Source organism: Balaenoptera borealis (genome assembly GCF_965194805.1).
Source record: "Balaenoptera borealis genome assembly, chromosome: 9".
Classification (NCBI taxonomy): Eukaryota; Metazoa; Chordata; class Mammalia; order Artiodactyla; family Balaenopteridae; genus Balaenoptera; species Balaenoptera borealis.
This window is the reverse complement of record NC_138873.1, coordinates 72,047,536-72,065,349: the sequence shown is the minus strand read 5'-3', so window position 1 is coordinate 72,065,349 and position 17,814 is coordinate 72,047,536. Positions and strand designations below refer to the sequence as shown.

The following is a 17,814-nucleotide window of genomic DNA, read 5'->3' as shown; positions in this document are numbered from 1 at the left end:
TAGCATTTATAGGAAATGCCAATTTACCTACTTTTGCAGAACACAGACTACTAGAAAGATTGAAAAGCACTAGAATGATGAATACACTTTATTTTCTTGTGTTACTCAAACTCTGGACTACGTTTACTAAAAAAATGAAAAATATAAAGAATGGCTTCGAAAAGAAAGCTAATGCTACGGTGCTATTTTTAAATTTGGGGACTACAGGGTGTTGTTATAGACTGCTCACAGATATCCAGGGTCTATGTGGAGGTTAGTATGTAACCAGTCCCACTAGCTTAAGAAGTACATACTTATCAGTAGTATTTATATAACTTCATTTATCAATATGGCAAATCAATTTGAATTATAAAAACTTACCTTATTTATTTTGTCATCCTGAGGTAATAATGAAGGACCAACAGATATTTTTTTCTTCAAAATATCAAGGTACATTTTATCTATTTGTTCTTCCACAGTATTTACTCTTGGATGGTTAGTTTCTGTACCTTCATTTGTTGCCTTTTCTAAAACTACATTCTCTTCATTTCTGTCCAAAAATTGGTTCACGGTTCGTGGTTCTTGAGACATAACATTTGGGTTCATATTAAGGGGTAAAGGTCTAACAAATTCAGATTCTTTATTCTCAGCCAGTTTCTTATAGCTATAAAACAAAATAGGACACAGAGAATGAACCCTATGTAACTCCTCAAATATCAGTTTTATTAATATACGCATACACGTGATACATATAAAATACATTTACATGATGAATATATGAGAGTATTAAATATATCTAATATTTGTAACTATTCAAATTAGGTCATTAATGTTAAATATATTATTTATAATTCTGGTTAATGGAGTATACTCACATAGCATCACATAATTGTTTTAAATTTCAGGTGATAATTGTAATGCAGTATAATATACAGGACTTCATGGTTGACTCTGAGACCTACTTCAAAGGAAAGCCAAACCAAACAATACTGAGATTGCTTTTGTCTAAGAAAAATTAAAAAATGAATTTCTAAGTGGCCTTTTTGTAATATATCTTTTATCTATAGTATCTCATAAAGTCAACATGCATTTGAAGCAGGAAAAACATTTTACATGTTTCTAGAAGAAACCAAATAAGTAACCATAATTTATGTCAATGAGGCATAAAATATAAATATTAAAATGCATAATTTCATCACAGTATAGGAAAATTTTAAAGTAGAACAAGAAAAATCACTAGGATTTTGAAATAAAATCATCTTTGTGGTTTAAAACACTTAAATGCAATGTCACATTTCAGACCATTAGATTTTCAAAATATGGAAACTGTCCCTTAAGGAAATGTTATAAATGTGGTTAAATATCAGCATATTACGGGAGCTCCCAAAATATGGATATTGTCATTTTCAAATTACTAAATCATGGTCAATTAGGTCATTTAATTTTGTAATTTATAAAATAAGATTAAAGGAAAGTTTAAGAGGCTACCATTTTCATATAAGATAGATTGGCTTCTTGATAATTGTTAGAAATAATAGAAGTAGCTGGAATCATCAGAAAATATAATAGTTCTTTCCTTCTTACTGGTAGCAGAACCTGGCTAGCTGCTCATCAAAACTGTTCCCTGTTCTTGCTGTGAACCAACTAAACTACATTTCCTCAACGCCTTCAATCTAGATGGGGCCATTCACTAGTTCTGGCCTTCAGAATGTGAGTGCTATGGCGACAAGAACCTAAAATATGAGTCAGTGGCTTAGTGGTTGGGTTTTGGGTGGCAAGGAAACTGATAGTAGAGGCTGCAGAGGTGACAACCCATGTTTTATAGTGACAAAACATTTGCTAAACTGTCACCTATAACAGTTTGTAAGGCAGACCACATGGCTACTGAGTCTGGGGTACTAAGGAAATGGTAGGAGAGAACAGGCAGTTTTTAGGTGCTAGCTACTACTGGCTACTTTTGACAAGATATTATGAGAAAAAGATGAGCTCAAGATAGAATGGGCTGTTTTTTTAAGAAGAAATCAAAGGAAACAGAGTCCAGAAACTCAGGGCCTCTTAGGTTCACTCTCTGTGTCTGAACTCAAACAATAAGATTCAGCACTGAAAAATGCTATGAAAAAAGCAAGACATCATGGGACTTCTTGGTTGAAAAGAGTGACTCAGTCCCTTGGCAAATATCACATTATAAGTGTCATCTTCAAACATAAGGTTATTGTTCCTAATAATATCCAGACAGCTGCAATTAAATTGAGAAAGAAAAAACAAAACAAAAGAACAAGGAAGCAAAGACATAAAGCAGATTTAAAACCTTTGTGTAGCAAAGAGTGTTAAGTGTAGTTACTGGCACATGGGACTGACTGGAACCAAATAGATCAGAAGCCTAATAAACTTTCTGAAGTAACTAATTACAAAGAAACCACAACCCTACTATTAAAAAAAAAAAAAAAAAGACTAGAGACTTGTTTGGGAGCCTTAAAACCACCTGTAGGCAGAAAGTGGACGGAGAAACCAGTGCATCCTCCAAGACTGGCATAGCCTCCCCCTCTGAAACCCCCTTCAGTTGAAGCCAATGGTGATGAAATACAAGACAAATCCTTCAAGGATTGGAACCAGGAGCTGTATGGAACTATATATATATATATATATATATATATATATGTTCCACATATATATATATATATATACACATACACAAACACACACACACACACCTCCCATATATATATATGGTAGTTTCTCCTTAAGAGCAGAATAATGGCCTAATTAAGGAAAATTCCCATCTTCAAGGTAGGGGGTCTTTACAAGATCTTTCAGTGGATTTCAAAGTTGCATTACTGATGGCTGTATTTTCTTCATACTTTTCCTTTCTGAATGAGAAGGGTGTGGGTAATGAAGTATGTAACTTGTCTTTTTAATTCATTGATTAGTAGACAATGAAGAGCTATATTCAAACCTGATAAAGAGAACTGTGCTTCACCTGGAAATCCTGGCCTTTCAGATGGACAAAGTCCTGAATGGGACTTTGAGCTGTTCGCTTTGGGGAGGGGCTGAGTAGGTCTTTGTATGAATAAGAGTAGAATGGATATTTGGCTATTAAAAGAGGAGATTCTTGTGGAGACTGGCTAGATGCCTACCAAATGCATTTACTTTTCTTTCTGGGCACACAAGCAAACCATATTTCCCAGCCCTCTTGGACTCTGTTAGCTAGATGTGCTGGTTCTTACCAATAGAATGAGGACTGAAGTGATGTAACATTTCTGTGCTGAGGCAGTTAAAAGGAATTATGCTAAACCATCTTTTTTCTCTCCTTAGCGACTGTTTAGATGAGGCCACGAGAACCTTGAAACTGTGTGTTGATGACAGAAGCAGCCTGGGTCCCTAAATGACTATGTGGAGCAGAGTCCCACCTCAACTCCACTGAGACACATGGAATTATGATGCAAGCAAGAAATAAATTTTTGATGATGTTACACTACTAAAATTTCAAGGATTTTTTTGTTATAGCAGCTAGAATGACATCCTAATTTACTAAAAAGTTTTTTGATATGTGTACTAAAGTTTATACTACTGACATTTCTATAATTATTGTTATGCCTTTAATGTAAGTACACTTTGCTCTCAGCTTTTAAACACAATGTGAAAATCCATATTTAGAACTCACATTACTAAAATGGTGCTACCTATGCCAACAAAGACACAGGAGGTGTGAAAAATCTCTTCAGTAGCACTAGCACAGCCCCAAACAGCAATGGTAAGTAAGCATAACTGCGCTTTAAAAATACTAACTAGTGCTGCAGACCAGTAGAAAAATACTAGACTTAGCATTCAGTTAGCACAAAGGGAGGAACAAGGCCAAGAAATCACTGCAAGTGGATTTACAGGATGAGGATGGGGTTCAAGGTGGGCTCAAAAACTTGTGTGTTGATAACACAAATGAACAAATGAATACATGCATGGATGACAGGCTTTTCACAGAAATATTTCATGGAGATCAAAGACCTGACAATCCAAGTGCATTCCTGGGTTATGGCCATATGATCTTGAACAATTTACTTAACCTCTTTAAGCTCAGTTTCTTATCTATGAAATGGGGATAATAATGGAAGAGACCTCATGGAGTTGCTTTAAGATTAAATAAAATCTAATACGTAAAGAACTCTGCTCAGTACCTGGCCCACAGTAAGCATGTGATTAAAATGCTAGCTGTTATCATCGTCGTCGTCGTCATCACTGGTTCCTGTGAGAGCTCCACCACTAAGACGGTTTACCTCAGTTTCATCGATAAAGATGCCTGACCTACTTATTCTGAGGATCTCATGAGATAACGGGTGTGACACTCTAAGTGCTGCACGAATGCAAAGTGCAGCCGTACGATGAGGCTACTGTGATATGCTTCTCTGTGCTGGTGAATGACAGCCAGGTCCCACAAGCTGTCATTAAAATGTACCAGAGCTGGAGCATTTTCATGAAGCCCGTTTTTCCTGTGATCCAAGACCTCACCCTATAAGACGACAGCTGGTCTGTGACTAAGTGTAAAACTAACTGGCTTATAAAGATGTGAATGGATGACTCAGCACGGAATAAAATTCATGTTCCCTCTCAGCATTCAAACCAACTGTCCCTGAGCTATTTAGAGCTGAAGGGATTTTATTTTTCAGTGGAAATCTTTAAGACTACCTAGCTAATGGCAGCAACTTTTCAGTAGCATTCATTTATTTTTTAATTTTATCATGAGAAGAATTTTGATAAACTAATTGAGTAAGACTAATGTGAAAAAAAAAAAACAGGAGCGACTCACAGGTAGACACATACCAGCTACACGTTAATCATTCATTAGGAATGGTTTTGTAGAACAAATGATTCTAAAAGTTCCCAGTGACAAAACAATAAACAAACAAACAACCTGTTCAATCCATTCCAAAAAAGTCATACCTGAGAGGTTGTAAATCAAAACCACTGACCCCAAAGGAATCTATTCTGATGGGCTTCATCAGCTCCTCTACTGTGGGCAGATCTGAGAGGGGAGAAAAGTTAAAACAGCAACCAAAAATCTTATGTAAATTGCTTAATTTAGTGTCTAATACCACCAAAATCACATTTTCTCTGATTGACGTAGTTAACAGAACGGCACATACAATAATCCCAGTTTCCCCCTATATGCTTGTTTGTACCAAGAAAATCTTCTTTGATATTTATATTTGAAATATATATTTACATATTTTATCTCTCTTTCTATATATACATACACACATCAAATATATGTGTATGGGTGTATTCACAAACACACACACACATACACATGCTAATTATATATTTAGTTGATCCCAAAATACTGTTCTCTATTTAAAAAATAACTTTAGTATATGTTCATGGAAAAGTGTAAAAAAGGTGAAAGTACTCAACTGATTTCTTAATTCGGTCAAGGCATATTAGAGGAGGAACTGAAATTTCATCCTATGTTCAGCTCTAACTTTATAGCTAAACCAGTGATTCCCAGATTTAAACAAACCCTTTAAATTCAGATACTGAGAAACAATCACTAGAGCAAATTGCATTTAAATTATACCACACTGGAAACTGTCCAGAGAGGGTCTCAAACAAAGAAGCTTTTACCAGATTCTGTAGTAGAGATGTTTTTAGAGGACCCTTCATTTTCTTGAGGATGATCTTTTGCTGAGTTCTTGGTATTTTCCACTGCATTACGCTCAGGTCTTTGTTCATCTGCATCTCCCAAAGAATGGGCAATATGACAATAAGCCTGATGTAGAGCTTCAATGTCACTATTGCTCTGTCCATAAGAAACACCTGTTGAATTAAATGTAATCTCTAGTATATTCACACAAATACCTAAGAAATATGGAACACTAACATTGTCCCTTAATCTATTAGGAATGGTGAACAAGCCTATAGGACAATACCGACATGATCAATATAGAGTGAAATACAAACCTGGGTCATGCATGGCCACAGCCTACCAGCACGAATCACAGCAGGCTCAGGAACTCTTGTAGCGGGCTGAGATGTGTCCTGACGTGCTAACTGTAAAATCTGACTCTACTAGTTATCGTCTCTTCCTACTACCCTTAATCGACCTCTCTGCATTGGATAAAACTATTCCTAAATTTCTCAAATTGACACAATTTTTCAAGGATTCTGTCTCTCCTCTCTCTCTCTCTGCCTCATGGGGCCACCAAGCGTCTCGTACTCTGCATTTCTTCAACTGAAATTCAATCCTCTATCTTTGCAAACCAATATGTTCCAACAGCCTGCTAAAGCTGCTATAATAGAAAGTGATTTCCTAGTAGCCAAACCCAGCCTTTAATTTTCTTCAACTTTTAAAAATTTTCTTCACCCTGTGAGATGTGTGACCCTGCCATTTTCCTGGGGACTGTTTCCTCTGCATAGCACCTTCTTGTTCTTCCCACTGCTCTGATGGCTGCTTTTCCATCTTGTATGGTAAATGGCTCACCTCAGGGCTCCTCCATCTCTTTTTAAAACCTCTCTTTTTTTCTGGGGGGGGGGGGTCGTGGTGGTGGAGTGGCTAACTTCATCAAGACCCTTCACTTAATAACTGCCCATGTGCACGTGACTCCCAAATCTATGTCTTTTGTCTTTACCTCTTTTCTGAATATTAAACTTCCTAACAGACAAGGAGACTGTTCGGTAAGCAAATCATATCTAATATATCCTTGAGTCAATTAATTATATTCCCCAACAAAATCTGTTCTGCTACCGGTACCTGCTATTTTGGCTATGGTATGATCATTCACCCAGTCATCCAAAACAGGAGACGTCATGTCACTGTTCACTCTTCCTTCCCTATTAACCTCCTCCTCTTCCCACCAACTGATTAATAAACTCTAGAGGAAATAATTCAAAGGATCTAATGACAATAATGATCTAAGACTTTTATGAGTATTTTCTTACTAATTCTGTACTCTTCACTACTAACAGTGGAATTTTCAAAATTAGAGAAAAGAAAAAAGCGCTATAGAAGAGTGGATAAAACAAAAAGAGAGAAATACGGTGACCAGTCTCCTTTTCTCTTGATACCCATGAACTAATCAGTTAATGCCTAAAAATATTTACAAGAGCATATACAGCCTCCTCTTCCTCTATATAATGTGTAAGTTGCATAGTATAAAATTCTGAGGAACTATTTTCAACTCTAAACATAAGAGGGAGCCAGGTGCCACATATGATTGTATAAGAATGCCTCACAGTGGGATATCTTTCTATCTACTGCTTCAGGTCACCACTGCTATTTGGAGCATGCCCAATAAAGGAATAGATTTGATTAAATACATTAAAAACAAAAAAGTGGAGGATACCGTGAGATCAGAATCACTAACAGTTTTAGTGGCAGGGATATTCAGTAGGACTTGAGGAAAAAGACCTTGCCTGCTAAGCTAAGCCTAATGGTCCCCAACCCCCGGGCCATGCCGTGCGTGGCCTGTTAGGAACTGGGATGCACAGCAGGAGGTGAGCGGCAGGCAAGTGAGCCAAGTTTCATCTGTATTTACAGCCGCTCCCCATCGCTGGCATGACCGCCTGAGCTCCGCCTCCTGTCAGATCAGCGGCGGCATCAGCTGTCCACTACTGGACAGCACCCAAACAAGATTACGGAGTAGGCTGGAGGTAAGCAACACACTTCGGGTGTCACTGTCTACCATCACCCCCAGATGGGACCATCTAGTTGCAGGAAAACAAGCTCAGGGCTCCCACTGATTCTGCATTATGGTGAGGTGTATAATTATTTCATTATACACTATAATGTAATAATAATAGAAATAAAGTGCACAACAAATGTAATGTGTTTGAATCATCCCGAAACCATAGTCCCCCCCCACCCCGCCCCAAGTCTATGGAAAAACTGTCTTCCATGAAACCGGTCCCTGGTGCCAAAAACGCTGGGGACCGCTGCCCTAAACCACCTGTCAGATTCAGAGTAGTATGACTGAGGGAGATAATTAATTTTTATGAAGAAAGGGAAAAGGCATAAGGTGTTTCGTCTCCTCTACAGAAATACCAGGATGCTTAAGTATCTTCAGAGTATGTATAAAAGAAATGATCCCAGTGGCAAATAGCACAGCGGCACTGAATGCTCATACCTAATTTAACCCATGTGAGGTGTCAGAAAGAAGAGGCTCTGGCTTAAAGCAACAGCTGAGCAAACATGCAGAAAAGCAAATAACCTAAAGGTTAGAAATTAGAAATGGAAGATCGAGTGGTATTATGGGCTGCCCAGAAAACAGAGCAAGGGAAAGGTAATTTTCTCCTAATTTGAGTCATTAACCCAACTGATGTTAAAAATAATTCCAGGGTCATATATGTTAACTTTTTTCATGCATTTTATAGAGAAAAGGGCTGACTTCTCTGCATGTATTTTATATATCACCACAAGTCAAAAACGCCCTATTTTTTTCCACTTTAGGAGGTTGAGAAGGGTCAAATCCTACTGGGCAGAGGCAAGGGTCCCGTTGTGGAGCAACAATGCCCTCCTGTGACTGCTCTGGTCATGCAGCCACAGCACAAAATGGTACCTGCCCTTGAGACAAATGAAAACAAGCAAAAGGCTAGATCTGGCCCTCATTTTACAGTTACCAACAATTTTAAGACAATAAAGCACAAGTTTCATGAATAGCATTATCAAAAAAGAGATAATCTTTGACAACATATTACCTAAACGGAGCCTGCTTAGTACTGGAAGACACCTGGTAAACAAAAAACAAGCCACTGATTTTTCAGTTTTTAAACCAACTTCAGATGCTGATTTGAACATTTTCAAGTGTATTTTTTGAAATACTAGGTAAATTCAATACCTCACAGCCAAAAGGTATTCATACTCTATGCCTTCAGGTTCTTTATTATAATTTGTACTCTTAATAGAGTGTTGATATAAATAATAATGATGAGAACCACACAGTTGCTACTGCTTGTTGAATCTTAACAATATATTAGGCACTATATATTAACTCAGTTCATCATCTCAAGAGCTCATTTTAAAGAAGAGGAAACAGGCTTAGAGGCATTAATTGTCCAGTGTCACCCAGCTGGTAACTGGTAAGGCTGGGAATATGAATTCAAGGCCACAAGACAATAAGATTATACTTACACTCTTCTAGTAATTGACTTACCAAATTATTTCAGTCAAGAACATTTAAGAAATAAGACCAAGGAAATTTAGCTTTATATAACTGGCCCGGATAATATTAATAGAATTTTTGCTTCCAGCAATACCTTTTTTATTTCTGAGTTTTTCTTATACTCTACAGCAGCGGTTTTCATACTGAGTTTTACAAAACAGTTTTCAGAGAAAATCATGGGTTCCACAGACGTTTGACTGAAATTTCATTTTAAAACACAAAAACTGTAATAAAAATTAATCTGCACACTCAAATGTGCCATTTATGTAACTGTAATATTTTGAAGAGCATCAGAGTGATAACTCTTGCCTCTGGCTTTGTTTTCATGTGTATCTTAGAATAAAGTTTCTCTGGCCATCCTGTACATAAAAGAACCCTCTACTATGCATCACTGATTAGAAAAGCTGTAGCTCTACACTGGTCTTTTAAAAGAATCCATATCTGCCTACTGAAAGAAGTGCAAGTGGATTGACCATCATAGCACATATGTGACAAGTACTTAAATAAAAACAGCAGTAAGAATGAGGAACATGTGCTCAGCACATGCTTTCAGCATGGCAGAATATTCACTTGGGTAGTAACAAGTAAATGAGTAACATGTCTTGATGGAAAAATTCTGTTGTCATTTTTTTTTAGTTTTAAAATGGAAGTGGATGAAACAAGATAGTGGTTGACTCTTGGAACGGCACTGACTAGAAATAAAAGATCTGAGTGGACTTTGTGGTTTTGATCATGTTTGGTTTTCTCATCTGCTTGCTGGTTACATGGATGTGTTCAGTATTTGAAAATTCATCAAGCTATGATGATAGGTGAATTATTCTACAAGTATATTATACTTCCATAGAAAAGTAGAAAAAAACATAAGAAATAAAATAAAAATAAAACGCAAACAGATGTTCAGAGTTGGCTAGTGATTTATCATTTCTATTGTTCTTTTTTTCCAAGTGTCTGGGTTGGTTTAGTTGACCATACTGGTCAACTGAGACTTGCAAAAAAGCAAGTTGAAAACTTCCCATTTGCACTTGTTTATCTGGTAAACCAAGAAAATGTTCATATTATACAACAAAAACAAAATATACAAACATATTGGAAGTCTGATGATATAAGAATGCAACAAATATCTAGAACTTTTAATTTTAAGAATTTCAAAAGACCATTACTACTCTCACTAACTTTATAAGTAAATGTCACATATGTAAACATTTATATTTATACTGATAAAATACATTTTTATCTATATAGAGGTACTACCTAAGATTCCATTTGGAGGTAAGAGTTCCACTGCTTTAAAAAAAGTTTGAAAAGGCACTATCTTAAAGGTCTTTACAACCTTTAGTCAAGTCTAGATGGTCCTAGACATTTCAGAATTTTAGGATGTGATCTAGCTTTTGCCTACACAGAGGAAACTATGGAAAAGCACAAGACCAAAGTCTCAATTCTCCGATGCATGGCAAATTTAATGGAATACTCTGGCGGGGGTGGGGGGCCAGAAAATGAGTCAATATTCATCTACAGTACTATACTTGTAACAACAGCATTCATTCATTTATTAACAAGTATATATCTTAAAACACACTTTACTCAGCCTACTAGCATTATGTGTCACAATTAGCAAGTTCAGATTACTTAAGTTGTTAAATATAGTAGAAAATATGAGACTGAAAATTTTATTGTTGATACAGTCCACCAAAACTGAATCAAGACTAAATAGATAATTTGATCAGACCAATCACTAGAACTGAAGTAAAATTTGTAATAAAAAAAAATCCCTGCAAACAAAAGTCCAGGACTGGATGCCTTCACTAGGGAATTCTACCAAACATACAAAAAAGAACTTATACTGATCCTTCTCAAGATCTTCTAAAAGACTGAAGAGGAGGAAACACTCCCATAGTCATTCTATGATGCCACCATCACTGATTCCAAAACCAGACAAAGACACTACCAAAAAAGAAAATTAGAGGCCAGTATCTTTCATGAATATAGATGCGAAAATCCTCAACAAAATATTAGCAAACCGAATCCAACAATACATAAAAAGGATCAGATACCAGGATCAAGTTGGATTCACCCCAGGGTCACAAGGATGGTTCAACATATGCAAATCAAGCAATGTGATACACCACATCAACAAAAGAAAAGACAAATGATATGATCATCTCAATTGCTGCAGAAAAAGCATTTGATAAAATTCAACATCCATTCAGGATAAAAACTATCACCAAAGCGGGTACAGAGGGAACATATCTCAACATAATAAAAGCTATTTATGACAAACCCACAGCCAACATAATACTCAACAGAGAAAAGCTGAAAGCCTTCCCATTGAAATCTGAACAAGATAAGGATGCTCACTCTCACCTCTTCTATTCAACATAGTTTTGGAAGTCCTAGCCACATCAATCAGACAAGAAAAAGAAACAAAAGGGATCCAAATTGGAAGGAAAGAGGTAAAACTGTCATTACAGGCAGATGACATGATACTCTATATAGAAAACCCTAAAGACCCCACACCAAAACTATTAGAATTAATAAATGAATTCAGCAAGGTAGCAGGATACAAGATTAGTATACAGAAATCTGTTGCATTTCTTTACACTAACAATGAAATATCAGAAAGAGAAAAAGAAAAAACAATTCATTTTAAAAATGCATTAAAAAAATACCTAGGAATAAATCTTACCAAGGAGGTGAAAGACTTATATGCTGAGAACTACAAAACATTGATGAAGGAAATTAAAGATGATTCAAAGAAATGGAAAGCTATCCCATGTTCTTGGACTGGAAGAAATAATACTGTTAAAATGACCATACTACTGAAAGCAATTTACACATTTAATGTGATCCCTATCAAATTACCCACAACATTTTCACAGAACTAGAACAAATAATCCTAAAATTTATATGGAAACACAACAGGCTCAGAGTTGCCAAAGCAAATCTGATGAAAAAAAACAAAATTGAAGGCATACCTTCCAGACTTCAGACAATACTACAAAGCTACAGTAATCAAAACAACATGGTATTGGCATAAAAACAGACATATGGCTCAGTGGAACAGAACAGAGAGCCCAGAAATAAATCCACACACCTATGTTCAATTAATCTTCAACAAAGGAGGCAAGAATATACAATGGAGAAAAAAACAGTCTCTTCAGCAAGTGGTATTGGGAAAGCTGGACAGCCTCATGTAAATCAATGAAGTTAGAACACACTCTCACACCATACACAAAAATAAACTCAAAATGGCTTAAAGACTTATAAATATAAGACATGACACCTTAAAACTCCTAGAAGAGAACATAGGCAAAACATTCTCTGATATAAATCACAGCAATGTTTTTTCTCAGGTCAGGCTCTCAAGGCAAAAGAAATAAAAGCAAAAATAAGCAAATGGGACCAAATCAAACTTATAAGCTTTTGTACACAAAGGAAACCATAAACAAAACTAAAAGCAACCCACAGAATGGGAGAAAATATTTGCAAATGATGCAACTGACAAGGGCTTAATTTCCACAATATACAAACAGCTCATACAGCTCAATATCAAAAAAACAAACAACACAATCAAAAATGGGCAGAAGACCTAAACAGACATTTCTCCGAAGAAGCCATACAGATGGCCAAAAGGCACATGAAAAGATGCACAATATTGCTAATTATTAGAGAAAGGCAAGTCAAAACTAAAATGAGGTATCACCTCACACCAGTAAGAATGGCCATCATCAAAAAGCCTACAAATAATAAGTGCTGGAGAGGGTGTGGAGAAAAGGGAACCCTCCTACACTGTTGGTGGGAATGTAAGCTGGTCCAGCCACTATGGAGAACAGCAGAGAGGTTGCTTAAAAAACTAAAAATAGAGTTACCATATGATCCAGCAATCCCATTCCTGGGCATATATCTGGAAAAGATGAAAACTCTAACTCAAAAAGACACATGCACCCCAATGTTCATAGCAGCACTACTTACAATAGTCAAAACATGGAAGCAACCTAAGTGTCCATCAACAGATGAATGGATAAAGAAGATGTATACGCACACACACACACAATGGAATACTACTCAGCCACAAAAAAGAATAAAATAACGTCATTTGCAGCAGTATAGATGAAATTAGAGATTATCATACTAAGTGAATTAAGTCACAAAGCGAAGACAAGTACCATATGATACCACTTATATGCAGAATCTAAAAAACTGATACAAATGAACTTATTAACAAAACAGAAACAGACTCACAGACATAGGAAACAAACTTTTGGTTACCAAATGGGAAAGGGGGGAGAGGGATTAACACATACACACTACTGTATGTAAAACAGACAAACAACGAGGACCTTCTGTATAGCACAGGGAACTATATTCAGTATCTTGTAATAACCTATAATGGAAACGAATCTGAAAAAGTTATATATACACATACACACACACACACACATAATTGAATCACTGCTGTATTCAGTGAATAAAGCAGTGATACAACACAGCACTGTAAATCAACTATACTTCAATAAAAAATGTAAAATTTTATTGATATAACTATGACATATATTATTATATATCACATACATTTCCCTAGAAATGAAGTAAATTAGTCATAGAATATTACATATTTAGAGAACAGCTAGTTTGTCCCTCTTACCTGTTCCTGTCATTTCATTATCAGTCATATCTGGCAGTGCTTCTGGCTTAGTTGTCGCTCTCTCCTGGTCATCAAGGTTGACCTCTGCAACAGAGTCTAATGAATCAAGCAGCACTACTGGAATAACATAAAAAAATATTAGGAATATAGAGAAGCTTGTATGGCTCCATTAACAAAATATTTAAATCATATGCAATCTGTATAAAAACAAAGATAAATATTTACATATAAAGAATACATAATCATAGATCTAAAACAAGCATGATTTTCTTCTTATATACAACAGAGTAGGCTTACATCAACACATATCTATGCTTATATACAAGTCTAATTTATGTTTCTATGTAAAAGGCAAAAGGCCTGCAAAAAATAACAAAAAAAAATATTTTTGCCTCCAATCTTATTGACGTATAATCGCCAATCAAAAATTGTATATATTTGAGATCTATGACTTGTTGATTTGATAAACATATACACTGTGAAATAATCATCAAAATCAAGATAATTAACATATCCATTTACCCTTTTTTGTGTATGTGGTGAGAACACCTAAGATCTCCCCTCAGCAAGTTTCAAGTAGTATGCAACATTAACTATAGTCACATTGTCGTGCATTATTTACCTCGCATAACTGAAACTTTGTACCCCTTAACCAACATCTTCCTATATCCCCCAACCCCAGCCTCTGCTAACCAACATTCTACGCTGTTTCTAGGAGATTGACATTTTTAGATTCCACATATGTGAGAATATGCAGTCTTTCTTTCTTCACGTGGCTTATTTCACTTAATGTAAATGTCCTCCACATTCATCCATGTTGTTGCAAATAGCAGGATTTCCTTCTTTTTTAAAAGCAAAGTATTATGCATGTAAATACATATACATATTACATATACATGTGTAATATTATATATACTACATCTTCTTTATTCATTCATCTGTTGGTGGACATTTAGGTTGTATCCATACCTTGGCTACTGTGAATAATGCTGCAATAAACATGGGAGTACAGATATCTCTTCCAGATATATATCCAGAAGTGGGATTCTGAATAATAAGGTAGTTCCACTTTTAATTTTTTTCAGGAACTTCTATAATGTTTTCCATAAAGGCTGTGCCAATTTACATCCCTACCAACAGGGCACTAGAGTTCCCTCTTCTCCACATCCTCGCCAAAACTTATTTTTTCCTCTTTCTGATAACAGTCATTCTAACAGGTGTGAGGTGATATCTCATTGTGGTTTTGATCTGCATTACCCCGATGATTAGTGAACTTCAGTATCTTTTCATACACCTGTTTGCCCATTTATATATCTTCTTTTGAGAAATGTCTATCTGGGTCCTCTGCTCACTTTTAATTTTTTGTTGTTGTTGTTACTGAGTTGCATGAGTTTTTTGCATATTTTGGATATTAACCCTTTACCAGGTACATGGTTTACAAATATTCTGTCCCACTTTATAGGTTGCCTTTTCACTCTGTTGTTTCCCTTGCTATGCAGAAGCTTTTTTTAGTTTAACGTAATACCATTTATCTATTTTTGCTTTTGTTGTCTGTGCTTTTGGGGTCATATCCAAAAAATTATTGCCTAGTGCAACATCAAGAAGCTTTTTTCCTATGTTTTCTTCTCATAGTTTTGCAGTTTCTGGTCTTATATTTAAGTCTTTGACCCATTTTGAGTTGATTTTTGTATGTGGTGTGAGATAAGGATCCAATTTCATTCTTCTGCACGTGGATGCCTAGTTTTCTGAACACAATGTATTGAAGAGACTATCTTTCCTCATTGTATATTCTTGGCACCCTTGTTGAAGATCAGGTGACACAGATGCATGGATTTATTTCTGGGCTATTCTGTTTCATTGCTTTTGTTTTTGTTTCATTGGTTTTATGTGTCTGTTTTTATGCCAGTACCATACTGCTTTGGTTACTATAGCTTTGTAATACATTGTGAAATCAAGGAGTGTGATGCCTCCACACTTTGCTCTTTCTCAAGTTTGCGTTGGCTATGTGAGGTCTTTTGTGGTTCCATACAAATTTTAGGATTGTTTTTTCTATTTCTGTGAAAAATATCATTGGAATTTGATAGGGATTTCACTGAATCTGTAGGTCACTTTGGGTACTATGAACGTTTTAGCAGTATTAATTCTTCCAATCCATGAGCACAGAATATCTTTCCACTTATCTGTGTGTTCTTCAACTTCTTTCCTCAATGTTTTATAGTTTTAAGCATAATTTACCTCGTTGATAAAATTTATTCCTAAGTATTATATTCTTTTTGATGTCACTGTAAATAGAATTGCTTTTTTGTAGTTTTCCTGAGGAATATTTGTCTGGTTTTGGTATCAAGGTGATGCTGGCCTTACAGAATGAGTCTGGAAAAATTCCCTCTTCCTGTATTTTTTGTAACAGTTTAACAAGGACTGATATCAATACATCTTTGAATGTTTGGTACAATTTATCCATAAAGGCATGCTGGGCTTTTAAAAAATAAGTATTCTTAAATACAACAGGAAGAATTTAAGGTAGGCATAAGGAACATAATATTGAGAAAATCTGTAAAGTTTAATTCATCAGAAAATATTTAAAAACAAAAATAGTAATTTATTCAGAATTATTTAGATATAATTCTGAACAGACCAATTTTTTGCCAATGAAAATTTATGAATATACATAATATTTACCATTAGCCAGCATGCCAGTTTTCTCTTCTTCCTAAATTAAAAAAAGAAAATAGTTACATGATTTGAAACTGAAGTTACACGAAATGACTGCAATGCAAAAGAATAACAAAATTTGAAAGCCAGTGCTTTACTCCACTATGAAAAGATCAAGAAACGTGCTTTCTAGATTTCTTCCATCACACTCATTCACTGACAATTCTATAAGACTAGAGAATGTAGCTGTGAGAGAACTTCTGGAAGTCTCTTCAGAACCTTGGTGATTACCAGCAATTAATTCAGGCCTTTATAAGCCTCGTTTAAAGTATCTCAATGCCACCTGTTCATCCACCTTGCTCAGAAATGCTCCTATTTTTCAAACTCCAAGATAACGTGGCTAGTTCACGTAAGATTTCTGCTATTATAATATCACCATTTTCCCTATTGATCAAAATTAATGATCAAATATAAGTTGCACGCATTATTTCATCTACATTTTGAGACAAAATCTTCAAAAAAGGCAGGCCATCAAATGGCAAGATAGTTGAAATTTGTCAAAATTATAGGTTCCCTTAGAGTAAGTTTTCTAATTGTGTCACCTATATTCTCCACTTGGATAGGCAGTGTATAGGATCCACCCATAAGAGCAGAGCTTTCATTCCTTCCTATTTTGACCCTTACTCAGACGGCTCTCTACTAGGCTTCCACATTTAGGTGGACACATTTTTATACAGGCTATACTTTCTTAATATACCAAACTATTGTGCCCTCTACTGACCTATTTATTTTTCCAGTAGAAATTACTGTAATACAAAGTATTGTAATTGCCATATTCCAAATATGAATCCCATTAACTTTCTAAGCATAATTATCAGATCGCATTAACATTCATGTATTTCTAAGGTCATATTCTTTTCTCCCACAAACTGAGTGACAGAATGATACCAAGGACAAAGTACTAGGTAAATTAAAAAATAAGAGTATTTCTTAATACCCAGAAAGTGATCCCTGCTTTTATTTAGAGTCTATGGTTTCATATATGTTCAAAACATCTAGTCCTAACACACAGGTGCAAAAGAGACTATCCAGATGAAAACCAATATAACAAATAGTAATTGTCCTACTGGTTACTATTAGGTAGCTTCAAGGATAAGTTCAGTCTGGCAGGCAATATGGAGTAGTACCCTTAGCCAGTCTTGGTAGCCAATTCTTGGTAAGAACTGAGAAACAAGAGAAGTAGAGTACAACAACACTTAATGTGAATGGAATAATTTAGTTTACAATCTTAGCCCAGTAAGTTTCAGACAGTAATGTCACTATTAGCATAAATACTGAGGCAGCTATGTACTGCACTTCACAAGGACAAGACCTACTAAAGAAAAGTATAGTTTA

The 17,814-nt window shown here is 35.6% G+C and overlaps 1 protein-coding gene across 3 annotated transcripts in view; it reads right to left on the bottom strand.

The window, feature by feature from the left end:
- Window positions 1–17,814, bottom strand: part of CEP162 (centrosomal protein 162) — a 92,729-nt gene that overhangs the window by 52,389 nt on the left and 22,526 nt on the right. For 2 of the 3 annotated variants that reach the window (XM_082405919.1, XM_082405921.1), the window contains 5 exons: window positions 16,447–16,477; window positions 13,768–13,884; window positions 5,593–5,784; window positions 4,912–4,993; window positions 361–643 (listed from right to left, as the gene is read on the bottom strand). In XM_082405919.1, coding sequence (XP_082262045.1) covers window positions 361–643; window positions 4,912–4,993; window positions 5,593–5,784; window positions 13,768–13,884; window positions 16,447–16,477 — 705 coding nt within the window. The remainder of the gene's footprint in view (window positions 1–360; window positions 644–4,911; window positions 4,994–5,592; window positions 5,785–13,767; window positions 13,885–16,446; window positions 16,478–17,814) is intronic. The other variant, XM_082405920.1, reaches the window with a different exon arrangement.